This window comes from Meriones unguiculatus, chromosome 4 (genome assembly GCF_030254825.1).
Source record: "Meriones unguiculatus strain TT.TT164.6M chromosome 4, Bangor_MerUng_6.1, whole genome shotgun sequence".
Taxonomy (NCBI): Eukaryota; Metazoa; Chordata; class Mammalia; order Rodentia; family Muridae; genus Meriones; species Meriones unguiculatus.
The window spans coordinates 97,122,528-97,144,174 of record NC_083352.1 but is presented as its reverse complement, the minus strand read 5'-3'; the positions used below and the strand labels follow the sequence as shown (position 1 = coordinate 97,144,174).

Sequence of the window (21,647 nt, the reverse complement as noted above, 5' to 3'; positions counted from 1 at the left end):
GTAAAGAGACACTCTCTCTTCCGCCCACAGTTAGGCACCCACAGAAACCGCACTTGCAGCCACTACAAGGATCGTCCTTGAGCATCACAATCACTTCATGAGGTGCAGAGGCAGATGACCCAGTGGGGCCTGCAGGGCAGGGAAGGTGCTGGAAGGGGAACTTGGCCTTGCTGGGTCTACTTTCAATTCGACTTCATGATCGCCCAGCTAATTTTAGCAACTTGCTTGCCTTTGAAAACCAGCCAGTTCCTTCTATGGAGATTTTCAACATGAAGGCACTGGGCTGGAGGTGCCGAGGCAGCACGGGAGACAAGGTGGGGGTGGGGTGCACCCTTCAGCAGGCTCTGGGAGCAGGGCTCAGGGGAGAACAGCTCAGCTCTTGTGTTTCTGATTAGGTGTGCAGGCACAGCTCTGGGCTGTGTGTGTGTGTCTATGTGCCCATGTGTGTGAGGATGTGTCTGTCTGTGAGTATGTATGTGAGCATGTGTGTGAGCACATATGAACATGTGTTTGTCTTTGACCAAGCAGTACGTGGGAGTGTGTGAGCATGTGTCCGTCTGAAAGCGTGCGTGTGGACATGTGTCTGTGTGTGAGCATGCCTGTGAGCCAGGTCCTTAGCCCAGGTTTCCCCACAGGCTGTACTTCTTACAAGATAGAGATGGTCGAAGATGAGCGAGGGCTTGTCCATCTGGCCCAGGATGAGCAGCATTTCGTTATCAATGAACTCCTTGAACTCCTTCAGGCTGCAGTTCATCTGCTTCTCCAGCTCGTTGCGGATCTGTGGGTGGGACAGGGCAGAAGTGACGGAGGGGCAGGACCTAGCAGAAGTGATCTGTTCAGGCAGCAGCCGGCCTCTTCACAGGAGTGAGGCCACAGCGTGAACTGTGCTGCCTACAAAAGCCCTGAGTTTGGCTGGGCGTGGGAGCACACGCCCGTGATCCCAGCACTCAGGGAGGCAGAGGCAGGTGGATCTCTGTGAGTTCGAGGTCAGGCTAGTCTACAAAGCGAGTCCAGGACAGCCAAGGCTACACAGAGAAACCCTGTCGGAAAAAAAAAAAAAAAGCCTGAGTTTGTCCTCGTTCTCTGGCCTGGGATACTGTGGTTAGAAACAGGGCAACAGGCAGTACTGTGCGGCCTGAGGGCATTCACTCACTTTACCCCAACTGGAGGAAGCCCGTTGTTTTCAACAAGGAAATCAGATTTTTCCTAATCCTTTTCTGAGTTTAAAGCGCATTTTTACAGGTAAGTGCCAGCTGCACTGCGGTGAGTGCGACGGTGAAGTCGCTTTCTTGTAGGAGAAGGTAACGCGGCATGAATTTGTAAAAAGTACTCATCAGTTAAAGATGAGGATTTAAGGCTGAGGCAGGAGGACTGACTTTGAGGCCAGCCTGGGAGCCCCGAGTTGAGTTCCGGGCCAGCATGAGCTACAGAGGGAGACCCTCACTCAAAAATGCCAAATGAAAACAGACAAATAAATGGGCACCTTAAACTTCCCATGTCCCCCATTAAATAGATAGATAAATATAATACTGAAAAATTACTTTTAAAATATATATATATATATTTTTGAGCCGGCGTCACACTACGTAGCCCTGGCTGGCCCTGAAGTCAGAGAACTTCTGTCTGGGTGTGGGGGACTGAAGGTGTGCCCCACACCTGGCCTGGGGATTTGTTGGAGTATATGTATGTATGCCTGTGCACCATGGGCATGCAGTGCCTGCAGAGGCCAGAAGAGGGCGACAGAGCTCTTGGAGGTGGAGTTACAGAGGGTTGTGAGTCGGCGCTGGGAATGAGGATCTGTAAGAGCAGCTAGTGCTCTTAACCGAGGAGCTCTCTCTCCGGCTCCCACGGCATCTTTTAAAAAATAATAATAAAAATACTGTTCTATATTGTATGTTACACAGAATAAACAACATGTAACGTAAATATGTGCTATAAACATAACATAATTTAAGTATTATTATATATTATCAAAGTATCATGTAGTTAGTATTATTATTACTAAGCAGCAATGGACAAGAGAAAAACTAATCAAGGACAGGCTGAAAAGGCGTGGGGTGCAGCCTGAGATTTACACGTCCTGTACAGCACAGGGACTAGGGGGTCACACAAGAGCAGAAAAGGGCACGGAAGGTGGAGGTCCCTTTGGAGGAACTGTTCCACCGCTCAGGGAGGGCAGGCAATCTGTCCATGGTCTCCAGAGTCAGATTAATGCTTGACCGGAAGCCTGGGCGATCCCCAAGCCTAGTACCACTGCAGGCAAAGTGCAGGGGAGCCCCCAGGGTGGACAAATGGACACGTGCAAACACCGAGAGGCACTGGGTCCGCCTGTGCTGGGAACGTGGCGAGATGAACGTGTGCTGAGGGCCTGACAGGGAAGGTGGGGGAGGAAGGGGGAATGAGGAGGGGAGGGAGGGGACCTTACTTCCTTAGAGGTCACATTTTCTAGGTCCTGGCTCATCATGATGCTCCGGAGTTTGGCTTTGATGAGGCGTTCAGTTCTCTCCCCCTCGGTTGGCCTAGGAAGGAAACGTACAGAAAGTTGTAGGACTACAGAGAGGTAGCCGAGACCGCAGATCTTGCGCTCACAATTCTCCTGAGTGAGGCACGTATTTGTCACTAGCAACCTCAGGGGGCAAGGTCTGGGCACAGAGCACGGACAGGAGCAGGGGGCGAACAGGCTGGCATGCCTGGGAGGGGCGGCTGCTCCCCACGAGCGCATTCTCGCTCCCCACAAATGCACTCATCGAGTCTACTGCCTCACATGTGAGTTGTGACCCATTCCCAAGGGTCACCTGCGACCGTCAGGAAACAAGGACCTCTCTCTGCATTACAATTTGGAGCAGCAGCAAAATTACAGTTATGAAGTAGCCATGGGAGTAGCTTCGCGGTTGCAGGGGGTCACCACGGCATGTGGAACTGTACGCAAGGGCCGCAGCGTAGGGAAGGCTGAGAGCAGCTTTAGAGCTCCAGGCTTGGCTTACACCTATCCTGGAAAGGGGATCTCAGCCAAGGGCCTGCCGGGGAGCAAGACCTTAAGAGGGCCCAGAGAGCAGCGTGGGGAGGCAAGGCGGCCCCTGCACATACTTGTCCACAAACAGTGCCGGGGAGTCAGGCCTGGTGGACTCCAGGTCCTGCATGGCGTTCCACTCATTGATGCAGCTCTGCTCGGAGCCGATGCAGCTCTCGTAGTAGGTGGCCCAGATGAGCGCCACCCCTCCAGGGAAGTAGTTGTGTCTGCGGGCCACTTCACAGGCCTTGTGGAGCACCTGCAGGGCAGACCTGGGGAGGAGAGGGCAGCTCAGGGCACGTGCACACGACAGCCAGGTACACCAGCAGCAACTCGAGGCTCTATCAACTGAACTCACAAGTGGACGGGGTACCCCTCACCATTTCCAGAGGAATGAACAAATGCCAGGGACGGAACCCACCCCGTAGCGCCTAACTCTGCCAAGCCGGCGGGTCACATTCCAGCCACCCACTCCGAAGACTTCAGGTCTGCTCCTGAGCAGCCGGGGTGCAGGCAGGGCTGTACTGCTAGTGCATAATGGCAGGAAGGGGTTTTTAAGGAACAGCAGGGTCTCCTGGGTGTACCTGTGGACCCCCCCACCCATGGAACATCTCAGGGCCGTAGGGCTTAAAAATGGGGTGTGTTTTATTTCGTCAGCCTCTTCTACCACTTTTGACAAAAATTCAGGCTGAACATTTCTCAGTGAATGGGCTGCTGAGGGAGGCTGTCACCGGACGAGGGCTTGCAGGATGGCGAACAGGCATTTCAAGCAGCCCCACTGTCTGCAGAGATGTCTGTCCTACCGTCTGGGCTGGCTGAGTTCTTCCTAGCCCAGCCCAACTGTTCTGCACCTGTATATGAACTGTACCCACTGAGTGCCCAGCCGTTACACACTGCGGCGTGGCATTGTGCCTACACACCTGCGGAGCCCCACCTGGGAGTGTGCATGCCGGAGACCCCAGGACCCCGGGCTGGCCACACCTGAGAGACAGCTGTGCGAGAAGGCTGGTCCAGGAGGCTGTGGCGGTGCACTGCAGAGGGCCGCCCAGCCCCCCCCTTCCCCGGGATCCAGGCCCCACAGAAGGCACCCTGAAACCTGACCACTGAGAGACACTGCCTAGCTGTCTTGGCGCGACCTACAAGTTTGTTCGCGTGTGTGCAGCCGCCGCCTTTCAGGATGCTTCAAACTCCAAGAGTCGACTCATGTCTGTGTCATGACCCTCTCGCCCCTGATGCTCCAGCGGAGCACAGCGCTTGCCTTCTCACTGCCCAAACCTAAGACCTACTGTGTGCCAGGCTCAAGGAGTAAGTGAATGTATGCCAGGACAGCATTTACTGGGCTGGCAGGGAAACTTCATCTTTAACAGTAATAATTATTTTTTAAACGGGTAAAGAACTTAAATGGAACATTGCCCAACAAAGACTCAGATACATGAAATTCGTGTGATAAGACACCAGTGTCAACAGTCATTAGCGTGAGCATACGCGCGATCCTGCTGGCCTGCCCTCAGGGCCCCAGCTCTAGGTGCCAGGTGTCTGTGGATAAGAGCACCCCTGCCACCCCAGCTCTCTCTCTTTTCCAGCTTCTTTCCATTCCCCCTGTTCTGGTCTCTCTCCCCATTTCTGTCCTCCTCTGTGCCTTTCCTCATCTGGTCTCTGCCCGCTCTGGCTCTACTCCTGCCTGCCTGCCAGCCACGTGGCTCGCTCACTGCCTCTACCCCTTTTCTCCAGGCCCTCCTCTCCCTTCCCCCAACAAGCTTCCTGGCATGGGCCTGCCATGGTACCCACCCCAGCCGCAACGCCATTCTATCACCTAACAATGAGGGAAATGTAACTTAATGACACGGAGGGCTGCAGGGCCAGCTCAGTGAGTCAGCGCCAGAGCGGGTGCTGGTCACGGAAACGACCCAAGTCTCGGCTCACGACGACAGGGGGTCCTACACCCTCTTCTGGCCACCACGGACCCCTGTACACGGATCAACCCCCCCAGATATATACACACATACAACTGACCATAAAAAGCACAGAGAATTACCACAGGATGGGGGGGGTGGGCACGACGGCACACACCTTTAACCCCAGCACTGGGAAGCACAGGCAGGTAGAGTTCTGTGAGTTCGAGGCCAGCCTGGATTACATAGTAAGTCCCAGGCCAGCTGTGGACCCTGTCTCAAACAGAAAGAATTCTCCATAGGCCTCAGCAAGTTCACGTGGAGATATAAATCTCGGCGCCTCAAACCAATTAAGCATCCAGAGTAATCAGAGCAACAGCATCTATAGTGGCAACACACGGATGACAGGGCAGACATGACACAGAACGGTCTTCAGCTCTGGAAAACAGGGGAGTCTGACTCACAGGAGCGAACCTGAATGTTTCGTTAGGAGAGAAGAGTGAGGCACGCCTACCTCTGCCTCCTGAGTGCGCCACCACAGCCTGGCTAAAATGGTTTTTCTGTTTACACTGTCGGGTAGAAAATCCCTCTAAGGAGTTCAGAGCCCCCAAAGCACACTTACCACATGGCCTGGACAGACACGGGCTTGAATATGTGCGTTCTGCCTGCCGTGCTCACGCTGAACCCGCTGAGAACAGAAAATAGGAAAGACGGTGAGAGCGCAAGCTTTCAGTCAAGTCACTTCCAGACCTTGGTACAGTCCCACGCCAGACTGGGGACCAGCATGCCTTCTGCTGTCTGACAAGGGACGGCAGAGATGCCGCTTTAGACACTGGCAAAAGCAGAACTTTGCTGTGTCCGCCAGCTGCATCCCTGGTACCCCAAATGTGAGTTACCCTGTTGGGTCTCACTCACCCGTGCACCTCCAGGTTCCAGCTCCGGAAGGGTCCGGAGTATTCAACTTAGCAAACCTATTCCATAGCAACAGGCCTGGTGTGGCACCCAGGCGGTGACACTCCCCGAGCTAACTCCCTGAAGAACACCCAGAACGGCCTTCCTACCAGCCTGACCAGACAGCACTGAAGCGGCCAGTCCACCATGCAAGGTTAGCCAAAGGTGTGTGCCCTGTCGGTGCTTTGGAGTACAGGGAAACAGTAAGCACACAGTATGTTTATCTTATGTGTCCGTGTGATCGCGTACATGGATGTCTGTGTACCAAGTGAGTGCCTGTTGCACACAGAGGCCAAAAGGGGGTGTGGGACCCTTCCCCGAGAACTGAAGCTATAAGTGGCTGTGAGCTGCCATGTGGGTGCTAGGAAGCAAACCCAGGTCCTCTGCAGAAGCAGCCAGTGCTCTGAGCCCCCAGGAAAGATCCTCATAAAGGCTCATCCATACCCATCCCCATCAAGGTGGATCTTGGTGTCGCTCCACAGTCGAAGAACCATCCCGATGGTGCAGCTTTTGCTACATGGGAAAGAGAAGACGCCAGAATCAGTGTCTGCCCCTGTACATTTGGTCTTCCCCTGGTTGCTTCGCCTAGCAGGTCCCCGGGCCTGGCACGACTGCGGGGTCTGTGTGGGGGAGGAGCTCCCAGGCTGTCCGTGCAGGGTCCACTGACTGTTGGGTTCTAGAGGATGCAGGCCTAGGCTGGCCCCCCTAGAGGGAGGGACGAGGTATCTAAACTGTTTTGGAGTGTCTGCAATCGCACAACTACAGAGGCTCTGGGGGTGTTGGGGACAAGCAGATGATCACAGGAGCCCACTACCATGGGGCGAACTGGCAGTGCCACACCCAACTGTGGTGTGCAGGCGAGCAGTGTGTGATGGCCCCTGCCAGGCTCCGTCCTGGGTGACGGGAGGCAGCAGGGTCCCCACGGCCCCACTGCCCATGCTCAGTCCGCCTTTTGTGCTGTTGCCGTGTTACAAACTAGTTCAATCCGGTTCTGTTTTGCCCACGCTAACAGTGAAACGATACTCTCGGACTTCGGAGACTGGCGCCACTGATACCGAGGCTTATCAGAGGGTCTCTCAGACTGTGATGAAGCTCTTGAGGCATTTGAGAGTTGGCTCTTGAGAAACTGCGGCAACTGTGCCCAGGAATTCCGAGCTTCTATCTCTGCCATGGCTTACAGGCTCTGGGAGCAGGGTAGTGGTGGGGGAAGGGAGGAGGGTGGAAGGGGCTGGAACTGTTCATCCCTCCTATGCCTGGATGACTCCCAAATTCTTATGCTATCCTGTCTTTCAGGATCCGCCAAGGCGGTGTTTCTCAACCTGGAGGGTCACGGCCCCCAAGACCGTCAGAAAACAGAGATATTTACATTACGCTTCGTAACAGTAGCAAAACTACAGTTGTGAAGTAGCGATGAAAATAATCTTACGGTTGGGGGTCACCACAACATGAGGAACTAAAGGGTCACAGCACCAGGAAGGCTGAGGACCGCTGGTTTAAGGCTTCCGGGTTATAAGCCTCCAGGCTGGCAAATCTCCCACTTTTCCCTCTTGTGGTTCTACCCATCTGGAAAGGGCTCCCTCTATTTCCTTACAGAGCTGGAAAATGAGACGCGTGTTGAGCCTCACAGAGTTCTGAAGGCTTGTTGGGCTGTGTTACAGCCAGGAAGAAGGTATGCTCTGGATGCCCCGTGACGACACAGATGGCTCGGGTAGGGACCCTGGGATATGTTGGCAGGTCTGGAGCCTTCCGGGGAAGGCAGAGGCTGAAACGGTCTGAACGGGACAGTTACTTCAGCTGGCCTCCTTTAGACCCGGCAATGTCCAAGAAGCAGGTGATGGCACACCTGTGGACACATGGCCCTGGAGATCTATGTGACCGAGACTATGATGGCGATGGTTTCATGAGTTCAGAACATCTCCATGGCTGTCACTCCCTGGAGTGACACGCACAGCAAGCGGGCAGGGATGGGTTAGGGAACTGCCTCTTCACAGGTGACAAATGACACCCCCCCCGGTGGGGGGTGGGGGGAGGAACCGGGTGGGAGCAACTGTGGAAGAAGGGAGCAGGTCACAAGTCCCTGTGGGTCAAGAACAAAGAAGCTGGGCCAGCCTGGAGGCCAGAGGGACACAGGCTTGTGGACAGAGATCTCTCTGGGAGAGCTTTACAAATGCAAAAGAGATGATGGGTAGAGGGCGGCACAGACGCTTGTGGTGCTCAAAGCGCCCCTGAACCGGAAACAGAAGTTAAGCCCAGGCGAGCCCCAAGAGGGCCTATGGAGATGCCTGTAGCCACCACAGCTTCAACATGGCCTTTCTCACAGTCCTGTCCTGACCCACCAACCTCCCTGATGAGATGCCCGTGCAGAGAGCATGCATTCCGGGTCCCCACTGCAAAAAAGTGATTCAGGTACTTCTTACCAGTCTCTTGACGCCCCTTTTTAATTTAATTATTTACTTATATGTATAGATGTTTTGCCTGCACACCAGAAGAGGGCACTGGATCCCACAGGACTGCAATCATGGGCAATTGAGAGCAGCTGTGTGGGGGGTGGGACCTGAGCAAGCAGCCAATGCTCTTAGCCTGTAACTGCCCTGGGTGTCGGCCCTGCGGCCAGCCTGGGGCTCTAGCTCAGGGTGTCGACAGGGAGACACCAGCCTGGGTGTAGAACACGCAGCAGAGGGGAGAGGGAGCCATGAGAACCAGAGCTAGGGTGCCAGGTGGCGGGCGCCGGGCGCCGGGTGGCGGGAGCGGGGCGGAACACGGCAAAGTGGGTGGGAATGAGGGTGGGACCCCACAGACTTCAGCCAGAGGCACCAACCTGGGGGCACGTGGGCACGTGGGCACGTGAACTTGCACTGACACAACACAGGTCACGGCTCTTGTGCTCAGCGCTGCACTCCCAGCACGAGAGGGCTGACAAGCACACAGACACACACAGGGTAAATCCCGAAAGACTGAAAGAGCAAGGGGCGCACAGGAGGACTGCAAACATCAGGAGAGACACAGGGTGTTCTATGGGGCTGTTTCCTCCCGTCTTGACAGGCTGTCATTCTTGGACTTTGCCCCTGAGCCACGGCAACCAGAGCAGCGGTGGCCCGGTCTCCAGCAAGAACTGCCTGGAAGGGTCAGGAGACCGGCACCCGGCTTCCAGAGGCTCCTCCCTACCCTGGCTGTGCTTCATCTTGGGAGATGCCGGACTCCACACAGAAGCCAAAGGCTGACCGCAAGCACGACTACATGATGCAGCCCTAACCCACAGGGTGCACGGGATGACCCGGGCGACGGCCGCGTGCCCTGCTCTGCAGCACAAACAACAGAGATGACCAGGAGGAGCCCTCACCCCTATGAAGCTGCTACAGTAAGGATCAAAATGAGGGCACAGGACCCCTGTTCAGGCCCAAAACAGGTTACCAAAATAGTCTCGATGTGGCAAGAAAAATTTCCTGACCCTGGAAGATTCCTACAGGGCCGGGCCCCCGCCTGAAAAACCGTAACTGACACCGTAAGACAGTAACGGCTTAGCCTGGGCATGGAGGGCCGTGCCTGTAATGACAGCATTCGAAAAGCTGAAGCAGGGGGTCACGAGTCTCATCCCCCCCACCCCCCCACGGCCCTGCCCGATCCTGTGAGCACCCCGCAGCAGCCCTTCCGAGGGCACACCAGCTGTTCTTCCAGGCTCTTCCCGAGCACAGAGCCACACACTCGGCTCCTCCCTTCCCTGTGCCACGCCAAAGCTTCTCACCACGCCAGGAGGCCCGGGGAGAGGAGTCACACAATGAACTCATCCCCCGGCCTTGCTTTCATTCACATCTTACCACCGCCTTGCTCACCAGCCTATGACACAGCAGCTTAGTCACAAGGAGACCCAGCTGCGGTCACGTGCCCTCTGGGACTTTCTTCTTTCTGCTGACCCTGCCTGAACCACAGTCCAGGTCCACTTGCCGTCCTGCACACCCCTGACCTCACCACGATGCCTACTGGACCTTAAAGCCCACCCTGGCACCACCCACCTGCTTGCGCTCTCACAGAAGCCTGGCACTATGTTGGCTTCCTGGTGGTGACACAGTCCTCTGTGCTAAGCTGGATGTGTGCTCTGACGTATCTGCTGACCTGGGGCCTGGCCTGACGAGCAGGGTGATGGATGAAGAATAAAGGCCGCTGAGGATTGAAGGTTGGCAACAACCTCTCAAACACGGGTTATGTCATGCCTTGCTAGGGTCACGACGGAATTCACTTGATTGACCTCCAGTCCTGGGGACTGCGAGCCTTAGAGCTTTCACACGAGGCCCCGTCAAAGACAGACAGTGGGGCCAGGTGGAGGGGGCAATGCAGGCCTTTAATCTCAGGCACCCATGAGGCAGAGGCAGGTGGATCTCTGAGTTTGAGGCCAGCCAGAGAAACCCTGTCTACAATCTACGGGAGAGGCCCTCCTCCGAGGGCTGTCCTCCTGGCCGCCTCCAGCTTGTCCTTCAATGCTCATTGTTGCTGTCACCCCCTTTAGGGGTGGAAGATGGCACCAGCTTTCCCCCTCGGAAGGAAGGAAAGCTGTAAAAGCCAGGCTCCGGCTGCAGCTGGCTTCCTGTTCTGCCTCTTCTGCACACACTCTCACTACCATGATGTCATCCGTGTGGCCAAATAGAGGCCTCGCATTAGACCTGCAGGCTCTGAAATATTGGGCCAAATAAGCATCTTTCCTTTATAAACCAGCCAAGTACACTGAAATTGACAACTTTTGAAAGCAGCCACAGGCCTCCTCCTCTGCAGCCCTGAGCACTGTGCATTCTCTGGCTGGCGCACAGCAGCAGGGAAGTAAGAGCTGGGAAAGTACGCCCTATTCCCAGAGCCTCAGTGCTCTCCCCGACCCCCACCCCAGGGCACCGGGAAACCCTGTGACCAACAGTGACCCACCTCCTGCTCTGACGGGAACTGCCATCCCTGGGACTCACCTCTCTTTACTGGAGAAGTCAACTCCCAGCAAGATGTTCTCCTCCGTGTCCTGGCGCCCGCTGGTGTACACCACAACCATGTACCGGACACGGTCGGTCCAGACGCTCTCTAGGCGCACGGCCTGAGGGAGGGAGTGGGGGGAGGTCACGGGCTTTAGTTCTTGACCTCCCCAACCCCAAATCAGGGAAGAAATGAAGGCCAAGTGCTTGTGAGTCGGGCCAGAGAGAGCGTGGGCCTGGAACAGAGCGGATGGCCAGCTGGGCGCAGTGGGGGCCCAGGAGCGATGTTCCAGTTATGTCCATGCCCGGCACGGATGCCGGGATGTCTGCCACACATCTCTTCCGGCCCCTTCTGTGCCCGGGGAGTGGGCACAGAACCCTGGGTGTCATACATTCCCCATGACGCCTCTACCATTGAGCAGCACTCCAGTGCCCTGGCTCTGGTCAACCGTGTGAGAGAAGGACTCACGATACACAAGGGTTCCTGCTGCACCCCAACACCGCCCCCAGCTCACCAGCTTGATCCTGTCTTCACAGCGTAGGAGGTTGATCATCACTTGGAGGTGCTGAGGCAGGTCTCCTGTGGGGCCAGCGAGGAGAGGGTTAAACGGACAAACCACGGGAGGCTGACTCCAATGGGAGATACATACGGTGGTTCTTTTGGTGGTATTTTCGACAAAGACTTTGGAAAACACACACGGACCCACAGGAGGACGCTATCTGTCCCATCCGAGCAAACATTCCCTGGCAAGCTGGGGAGGCAGGAGCTACAGCTGTGGCTGGCAAGGGCTGAGCTGTGAGAAAAAGGACTTGGGTGTCTTGGGCATTTTCCACACAAGCCAGAGGTTACCTCTGCACCTAGTGGGGGGTGGGGGAGGGGAGCTTCCTGACCATAGATAATAGCTGCATGCAGGGTGTCCAGAGCAACTATTTTGGGGGGGGGGAATCATTCTCTTTTCATAAAAGAGAAATTATTCATGTGTTCTCTTTTTCCTTCACTGCTAAGTAAAAAGGATAATAATCTAAAGCAGCAATGCCCCTGCCTCAGCCTTCCAGGACCTGGGACTGTGGGTGCACATCATCATTCCAGCCAGAGAAAGTTGCGCTTATTTTTTAAGAATTAAAAAAAAAAAAAAAGTGTGTGTGTGTATGTACATGTGTGTGGTGGGGGGGTGTGTGTGTCTATGTGCAGTTGCCTGCAGAGCCCAGAAACAGGCACTGGATCACCTGGACCCGGAGCTTGGTAATTGTGAGTGGCCCCACAGAGATGCTCAAGCGTGAACCTGGGTCCTCTGCTAAGGCAACACTTAACTACTGATCCTCTTTCCAAATACCATCTACTCCCCTTTTTCGGATAGCGTCTACATAGCTGAGTCTGTCTTCAAACTCACAACCCTCTTAGGGAGGGATCTGAACTTCGCTGGGAGGCACCCCTGGGTTGGGGTCTCGGGAGTGTGGCAGGCCAGGGTGGGTGTTCCAAGGGGTGTGGTTGCTGGGACTGGGGTACAGTGTTGCTACAAAGCAGGACGAAGGACTCCAGACCTGCCTTTCCTTATCCTAAAGCTTTCATGCCCTTTGAGTGTGAAGATGCTCACCCAGATGAAGGTGCAGGAAATAACGCGTGAGACTACCCTTTACAATGGAGTGCAGGGCTCACGGTATCACCTACAGGGAGCTGATGGTACAGCTCCTCGGTATGTACAGGGTCCTGGGGTCCACGCCCAGAACTGCAAAAACGGGAGACAAGAGTGACGACAGGCACACAGAAAAAAACACCGTCTACGTAAGGCCGCATACAGAAGCAGATGCTGCAGACCAGCGCAGCTCTGTGTCGGCTGAGAAAGCATGCTGCCCTTTTAAGGTGTGGATGCGTGATGTGGGCCTTCTAGCCAGGAGGTCACAGCTCATGGTTAGTGTCCTTCTGTAATAAACAAGATCGGCAAAAGGCAGACAAAAACCCCGCAGGGCCTCGCATCCGATCCTTCCACAGAGTGTGAACGCAGCCCCCCTCGCTGCCGCCACCTGCCAGGACTGCTCTGCAGATAACAGCTCACACTGTCCCTGCTCTGCCCAGCGGGTCTCCAACGCCATGGGGCCACCCAGCCACCAAGGGATGGCTCTTTGTTTGCCTGGGTCCTCCCACCACACAACCCCAAGTCTCGGGGATGAAAGTAACCCCCACCCCCTTGCCTGACAAATGTCCAAACAAGAGAGGCAGTTTGCACATGCGTGAGCTGCTCATAGCCTCGCCTGACATCCACATGCAGGTCAGGGGCAGGCGCTGACTGGATTGGCTGAATTGGACCCAACCCCAGGGAATTAACCCTCTGGTCACCATCCACAGCGGTAAGGGAGGCAATAAAGAAAGGAAATATAGTCCTTCACTTGTCACCCCAGGACAACTAGTAGGCTTCTCCGCCTTCCCAAGCTCACTGCTGGTCCTGCCGTCCTTCAGGGACTGACTGAGGATCCAGTCAGCCAAGGACTGCCTTCCTGCCTGCGTGCATTCAAGAGACACACAGACCAGATTTCCCAGTGCAGCCTCACTTGCTGCTCAAGGTCACTCACAGTAGGGACTGTGCACACTTAAAACAAAGCCTGGGTTTTTGAACTGCTGTCTATGCTACAGGGTACCCAAAGCTACGGAAGTGATGACGGCCTGTAGCTTGATCGCACTACAAATCACCGTGGTGGTGCCTACCGCAGCTCGCATACACCACCCACTGGAAAGTTTGGCACGTGATGTGTGTCAAGGAGGCCACAGGCCAACCTTGGCTCACCAAGGTGCGTTGGCCTTATTGTATGAGACAGGATCTCTCAGTGGCTCAGGACGCCATCGAGCGGGCTAGATTAGCTGGCCAGCAAGGTCTCTGGATCCGTCAATCTCTACCACTTCTCTCTCCATCGTGGGGTTACAAATGTGTGCCGCCACCCCTGGCCTTTTCTAGGTAGGTGCTTTTGATCTGAATTCAGGTCCTACTCTCTTGGTTGGTTTTGGATTTCTGAGACAGGGTTTCTCTACGTGTAGCTTTGGTGGTCCTGGAACCCACTCTGCAGACCAGGCTGGCCCTGGAACTCACAGAGATCTGCCTGCCTGCCTCCCGGAGTGCTGGGATTAAAGGCCGCAGGTCCCACTCTCGAAGCACACACGTTCATCTATCTACCTCCCAGGGCCTTGATAAACATTCTGTTTTTGTTTTGTTGCTTTGCTTTTTGAAGCAAGGTCTTTCTGTGTAGCCTTAGGCTGCCCTTGACCTCACCATTTTCCAGCTCCAGCCTCCTCGTGCTGGGATTACAGGTGCGGGCCACCACGCCTGGCCACAGGCATAATTACTAACTTCCATATTTCCCGGGGCATTGGAAGCCCGAGGTGGCTATTAGGAAACTGAGGCTGGGAGGCATACTATGCTCAGGAAGTCACAGGGCAGGGTTTCCAGAAGCAGGTCTGGCTGGCTGCGAAGGTTTGTTTGATTTTTAAACAGAGTAGTCTAACTAAGTAAGTAGGTGTCCTAGGCTGGCCTCAATCTCACGATCATCCTGCCTCTACCCCATGTGGCTGACTACCAAGCAGCTCTAAATAAAACGTCGATTCCCCACACCACACTGCCTCCTAAATCTTGGTTTTCAGGGTCGTGTGTGAAAACAAGGCTGAGTCCTTGCGCTTGCCATAGACTATGAGGAGGAAATTCTACCTCTGCACTTAGGCCTAAGATGAAGCTATGTGAATAGGGGCCAAAATATATGACAGGGGTGAGAAAGGGTCCAATTGCCTCCTGGGTCTCATCCTGGCTCCCTGAATGGTAGAGGAGCTTCCCTAGCATGTGGACATTCAGACCCCACCAGCTCCCCTCAGAAGGACCCCAGGGGCCACTACAAAGGGCCCCTTGTGCACAGGCGCTGTCATTTCTTGAGTCAAGCAGCCTAAGACAGCCAGTACTTGACATGCATTTTTACTCATCTGTTTCCAGACCTGCCCTATTATTCAATTTGGCCCCAGCTCTCTTACTTCTGTTCTTTCCAAAAGGGTAGCCATTATAAGATAAAGACACCTGTCACATGATCGCTCAGAGTGCAGCCAAAGGCTCTTAAATCACCCCATCGAGGGGTTTTCAAATGCTCCGGTGTGAAGAACTGGGAGGCTGTCTGCAAAGGGACAGCGTGTAGCTGTGCTGCACGCTGGTCCATTTGTTCAAGTCTCACTGTCAGCCGAGATGTTCGGTTAGCCGACAGAGGACACACAGGGAGTCTTTGCATCCCAGTAACTGTGCTGCTCACTTAGAACCCACGATACACTGCTTCCCTGGGCATGGAAGAGCCAGCAAAAGACTTCCCACCAAATGCGGTACAAGAAAGGTACCCCCTCACCTGCATGCCTGTGAGGGTGCTGAAGGCTCCGTTGGCCCTGGGGGCTGTTTCCCTGCTGGAGAAAGAGGGCCGCTCCTTTCACCATGAAAAAGCTCTCGCTCAGGCTGAGGAGAAAACCAGAGGACGGTTAGGGCGACTTTGAGAGATACGGGCGAGGCGTGCTGCAGAGGCAATGTCTAGGGCAGACGATGCGCACCGGGGCGAGGCCGCCCCGCACGCAACAGGGTTAATGGTACAGCTGCTGCCAAAGCGCTCGAGAGCAAATGATGCTTCGGCTACAACCCCATCCCCAGGCCAACAGAAGTTGGTTTGTTCACTTTCTGCTTCTAACCCTCCCACTCCCACCCACTGCCTCCCAGACACTTTCAGTACAGTCAGTTCTTCCCGGTGCAGTCCCTCACAGACTGAGCTATAACCATCCTCAGTCAGGACACCCTTGTCTACCAACCCAAGAGCTACCTCAAGCCCTCCCAGAAGGAACATCTCAACAGGATGGGCTTTTTGGCCTTTGTTATTTTAACTAACAAAAACATTCCTATTCACGTTCAAGCCTGTGACTTAAGAAGTCAGAATGAGGGGCGGGGTATGATTCCCATTGCTTACAGGCTGTGGGCAAACAGCAAGTAAGAAAAGGAAGAGCCAGGGATGGACAGCTCAGTGGTAGAGCATTTGTCTAACATACAAAAGACCGTAGAATCAATCCCTCATGAGACAGACAGACACACAAACACACGGAGACAAACCAGGATGCACAAAACAGGAGAAAGATCAAAACAACAACCAAACACAAGAACCAAACAACAACAACAAAAACATTCTTGCAATTCTTCACTTATAATTTGGTTAACATTTTTTTTTCTTTCAGGGCTGGAGAGACGGCTTCCTGGTTAAGAGCCCTGGATGCTCTTCCAGAGGACTCAGGTTCAATTTCCAGCACCCATATGGCAGCTCACAACCATCCATACCTCCAGCTCCAGGGGATCTGATGCCCTCTCGGGCCTCTGAGGACACAGCATGCCCATAGTACCCAATCATTAACGTGGGCACAACACCCACACACATAAAATTAAAAAATTGAGCATCTTAAAAAAAAAATCCTTCAGCTTGTACAGACATTGAGACTTATGAAAAAGAGGCCTCAGCTATTTTTTTTTAAAGATTTAATTATTATGCATATAGTATTCTGCCTGCATGTGTGCCTGCAGGCCAGGAAAGGGCACCATATCTCATTACAGATGACTGTGAACCCGTGTAAGTTGCTGGGATTTGAACTAAAGACCTTTGGAAGAGCATCCAGTGCTCTTACCCACTGAGCTGTCTTTCCAGCCAAACCTCAGCTATAAAGTGTTACCAAGCACTCAACACCCACTACAAAGCATTACATCACTCCCAGGACTCGAGAGTGTAACGGTGGTCTTGCTCAGCCCATCATCTGTGATCTTCTTCTCACTTCTCAGCAGTTTCAGACTTTACAGGCTGGACACACAGTAACTTTTTTGTAATGGCTATTTTTCATTTTCAAAGTAACATAAAACTCATACTATAACAGACATTTCCTCCCTTATCAGTTCTGAGAGAGGATCACAGTTTAAATTAAATTATCCAGATATAAAAATACAGAAGTGCTCTCCTGAGCAAGCAGCAAACACATGGATGATCTGACAAAAAAAAAAAAAAGTCTTGGGAAAGTAGTACTTTTTAAGGACCCTGAAACTAAAAATACTAATTCCTAGAGAAACGGAAGATAGCATTCTACAGTGTGAAAAGGCAACCTCGTCTTTGATGCCCGATGTGAGCGGCTAAACACCATGATTTAGAATTAAAGGACCTGCCAGCAGCTTGATACAAGTTAGCTTCTGTGAGAGTGGATCCATAATAAAATCTGAACTTTTCCTGGTTAAGTTCTCATGGTAAGGGGCTGGAGAGATGGCTTAGTGGTTAAGAGCACTGACTGCTCTTCCAGAGAACCCAGGTTCAATTCCCAGCACCTACACAGCAGCTCACAACTGTAATGCTAGTCCCAGGGAATCCAACACTCTTACACAGACACACCTGTGGACAAAGCACCGACGCACATGAAATAAAAATAAATAAATCATAAAAGAATTTGAGGGGGGGGGGAAACTCATGGTAAAAACTGTTCAACTCTGAATGAACAAAGCTTGGCTTGGCCTCTCAAGCACAGACCTCTGAATGCTGACAGCCTAACAATGAGCCATGTGACAGCTAGCCACCACAGACCCACACAGCACTCTGCGACCCTCTGCGCGCCCACGGCACCTTCCCACCCCAAGGCTGTCACACGCCTGCACTGAGGAAGCTAGGATCATAAACCAGCAGGAATCTCTCCAAAGTCACTCCAAAAAAAGAGAGGTCCTTAGTACTCACTGTGCAGGTAGGAGCCGGCGCTCTCCTTCTGTCTGCCTGTGGAACCCCATCCCCAACTCTTTCTACGTATTTTTACTACTAAGCTCTCAGAACTACTCTGATCTCCACTGTACCCGTCCAAACTCCAAGAGCCAAGACCCAGGAAACTTAAAACAACTATCTGTTGATCAAAGCAGCTATGGAGTAATTTTCAAGGCAACATCAGTTCCTTTTGTTCACAAATTAAAAAAACAAAAACAAAAACAAAGAAACCCTTAAGACTGACCAGAAACCAGAGCATTCTGGAAACAGCCAGCCATTAACAGTGACCCTTTGCCTTGGAAACCAAGAGCAAAAATTCCCCTTAGTTTCCCTTGCGTTTCCTTTGGAAAAAAGGAGAACAATGATAAAGAGCAAGCTGGGTTCACCCGGTGACCTGCTCTGCAGCCAGCCATTCCTCTGTCTGATAAGAAGGGGCCTCCCCTCTACCCATGGGACTCATGAGGGTCCTGGAACCACCTCAGTTACTGTCAACAGCCAGCCTGGATAGTCCGGTGAGCCCCTCTGCTCTGAGGGCTGCAAGGTCTCCTGGCCCTGGAATTATACGGGATATAGCAGAGCACCACGGGTGGCCAAGATGACCCTCAGCCTGAGACTGAAATAATATGTGAAGGACAGGAGACTTCGGAGCATGGTCAGGCATGGACGCCTTTCTGGCCTGGCTTCTTGGCTGTGCGTGGCCTGGGCCACAGCTGGTGCACAGCCACAGGTGCTCACAGGTGGCCGGAGAACATGGCCGGAGAGCACTGCCTGCGCCGGACAGGTGGCAGCTGGGTTTCTACACTGAGCTCAGACCAAGAAGCTCAAGGCCAAGATGTGGCCAGTGGCCTCAGTGCTCCCCAGGGAGCCCTCAAGACTTCCATGTCAGTGACGGCACACGCCCTTCTGGCAAGAAAGCAGGTCATTCCACCAACCGTCCATCCCAGAAAGTGAAAAGTCATCTTCCTTATAAGAGACTTTAGAGTCCTGAGAGTTACAGAAAGTGTGACCCAGACAGAGGGAGCACCCTCCTCCCCGCGGCCCTGCTCAGAGCATTTATCTGCATAGCACAAGCGGGTTCCCAGACACAGCCTGCTGCCCCCGGGGAAGACCTTGCAAGATCAAAGTTTCTAGAAGCAGGGAGGACAAACGTAGCCCTCAATCCCCGAGCCCCAGCTCTCACTCACGCAGGACGGGTCAGGGACTGCTCACGTACTAATGTGGGCTGGAAACCTCCGAACGGCAGAGGTACTGGGTCGGCCGAAGGAAGACGCAGAAGTCAGAAAGGTACAAAAGGTCCATAGCTGCGGCGCTGGCACCCGGAGTAACTCCACTGGGCTGGCTGGTGCCTGGAGAGGTCCAGCTGTCCACACGGCACAGGCCAGCCCAGTAAGCGGCAGTGGGGCTTTCCAGGGCAGCAGTGCAGGCCCTGCTCAGACACTGGTCCCACCCAAAGAGCAAGTGGCTCCTGTGGCTCGCGTCTTCCTCTGATACTCTGGCTTAAAAAGGCCCTTGTCCCAGCAGTTCCCGATGAAAAGGGTCCATTCAGAGGAAGCAAGGCAGCTTAAGGTCCTCCAGCCACGGCACTCCCACGGGCTGCAGCCGTTGGAACAAGCAATGGGTGTGCACTTAGGAACCAGGAGGAAAAGCAGCTGGCTGCTGAGTACAGCTCAGGGAGAGGACCCCATCCTGGGTCAAAACCACAGATGGGAAGGCGTCCCAGGGCACCAATTTCTTTCAAATCCCCACCAGTCCCACCAGGCAGGGTCGTGGGCGGCTGCCACAGGCAGTTAATAAGTCATTTTCAAAAGCAGCTTTACATCCTAAAAAAAAAAAAAAAAAAAAAAAAAGAAAAGAAAAAAATGCTTCAGCTACATTTATAGCTACCTGAGGTGCTGGTGATCCTCAGGTGGGCACACTGAAGATGGAGGAGAACACATGTGCTTCTGTAAAGGTCTCTGAGAGGCGCAAGGCGTCCCAGCAGGTGTGGCTGCAAAGCCAAAGTAAGTCTCAAAGGGCTGGAGATGCTGAGAGCCTTATGTGCAGGTCCCTGGGTGGGCGTGAATCAGGAAGAGCTGTCAGCCTGGACCAGTTCCTAAGCGATGAAGCACCGAGCAGGAGCCTCTGGGAGGTCTTGTCCGGAAGCTCCCGCAGGTCCAAAAAAGGTTCTCGTGAATCACACACACACTTCTTACTCAGCTCATGTGGAAACCATTGCTCAGCCGGGAACACACGTCGTTTCAGCTGGGACTGACTTCCACATGCCCCACATCTCCCGCCTCAATCCCCTGGTGGCTTCCTTCTCCAGATAAGAATCTGCACCGCGGCGCAGCTGCCGCCTCTGCACACACCAGCTCTGGTGGCCCACCCCAGTGTCACCAAGAAGCCAGGACACAGATCACACGATCTGTCCAAGCATCCAAATGCAGAACACAAAGCCAAGACAAAGGAATGGCTCAGGGAAACAACTCCAGGCCGGGGAGGCTTGGCCACAGAATGCTTACCCAAGGGACATCATCTGCCCACTGCCACCAGCAAGGCTGTGGGACAGGATACGTCAGTCTTCTTCACTGAGCAAGGATGGAGGGACGCTGTGGGAGCATCAGGGAGGCGCTGATCAAACGTTCAAAGTAGGCTTCTTGTAGAAGGAGCTAGCCTTCACCTTCATGCCAGAGAGCGCCCCAAGTGTTTGGCTTGCCATGGCATCTCCCAGAGCAAGTATGCCCAGTCCTCTCCGAAGGTGGGCACTGTGATCAGGTGGAATGAGGAGGCCATGCCATGCCCCACCACACACCCCACCTGTAATGTGGCCTTCCCTAGAAGCAGGAGAGAGTTTGGCGGGTAACCGTACACACCTATCTTTGACCAAATGCCTCACAGTCCCAGGCCTTCTTGACTGCTAAAGGCTCTCAGACACTAGCTGACAGGAACAGTGACAACAACCGGACCTTCGGTAAGTCTTGCTGCTGACAAAGTGTTCTGGCAGATGTCCGAGGGCAGAGACCTTCTGAGGCTCATCTCATCCATCCCAGAACTGCGAGGCACACAGAGCTGGCACCGTCATACCAACTTGTAACCGCAGGCAACGGGAAGCTACTAAAATGCATGATTTTAGGAATTCTAACGGGCCACCTCACAAAAAAAACCACATTACATAAGCTTAAAGTACAGGGCTCTCTAAAGAATATGTGCCCAAAAGACTGGACTACTTCAAGCTGAGTGGCCTTCTAAAATTGTTTTATAATTGCACGCATTGACTCTGTGCATGTGCCATGTACACAGTCAGAGGACAACTGGCGGGGGAAGTGAGCTCCCTAAGTGGGCTCTCTCCTCCCACCATGTGGGTGGCAAACACCTCTGCCCAGAGAGCGAGTTCATCGGCTCTGCTTTCAAGTTTTTCAGACAGGGTATCCTGTTTGCACACTGCATGGGCTTTTTTCCATCCCCTGCCTCTGCCTCCTAAATAGAGATTATAGGCTCAGGCCACAACATCTGGCTCAAGCTGAATTACCTTTCCGAGGACAACCTTGGCTGTCCTGGAACTCACCATGTAGACCAGGCTAGCCTCAAACTCAAAAGATCTGCCTGCCTCTGCCTCCTGAGTGCCAGGATTAAAGGTGTGTGACCCCACGGCCCAGTCCAATTTAACCTTTGATGGTACTCTGCTTGGGCACGGTGAGTCTACAGGACAGAAGACAGAGAGCCCAAAGGGGATCCTCGAGGGGCTTGTGGTGCAGCCATCCATCCGTCTGCCATCCCTACAGGCACTCAGAGGGACTGCCGAGGGCGCTTTCCAGTCTAGAGAGCCCGCCCCTCCATGGCTACACCTAATTCTTACAATTCCATTCTTCTGACAGAAGATCCAGGCAGGAGAGGAATGAACTATTGGAGGCTGTCGAGCAAATGGGAGCCGAAGGGGCTGGAGCGTTCCCAGCTCACCGCCCTTCCTGCTCCATCCCAGGACGGCAGGGCTGCCTGACCTGCAGCTGCATTTGCCTGGTTTGGACGGACTCACAGCCCCGGTCCTGGCAATGTGAAGTTGAGGCCGCAGAGGATGGAAAATTCGCCCAGTTTCTG

General features: G+C 53.8%; 1 protein-coding gene across 3 annotated transcripts in view; it reads right to left on the bottom strand.

Annotated features, from left to right (window-relative positions):
- Positions 1-21,647, bottom strand: part of Ssh1 (slingshot protein phosphatase 1) — a 54,645-nt gene that overhangs the window by 16,560 nt on the left and 16,438 nt on the right. Inside the window, exons 1-9 of one of the 3 annotated variants that reach the window (XM_060382589.1) lie at positions 19,458-19,612; positions 15,165-15,268; positions 11,315-11,379; positions 10,800-10,921; positions 6,298-6,366; positions 5,525-5,590; positions 3,088-3,282; positions 2,426-2,519; positions 650-778 (exon numbers count right to left, since the gene is read on the bottom strand). In XM_060382589.1, the coding sequence (XP_060238572.1) occupies positions 650-778; positions 2,426-2,519; positions 3,088-3,282; positions 5,525-5,590; positions 6,298-6,366; positions 10,800-10,921; positions 11,315-11,379; positions 15,165-15,268; positions 19,458-19,510 (897 nt within the window). In that variant the 5' untranslated portion in view covers positions 19,511-19,612. Of the gene's footprint in view, positions 1-649; positions 779-2,425; positions 2,520-3,087; positions 3,283-5,524; positions 5,591-6,297; positions 6,367-10,799; positions 10,922-11,314; positions 11,380-12,394; positions 12,496-15,164; positions 15,269-19,457; positions 19,613-21,647 lie in introns of those variants that run through there. The other 2 variants (XM_021646052.2, XM_060382590.1) reach the window with 2 other exon arrangements.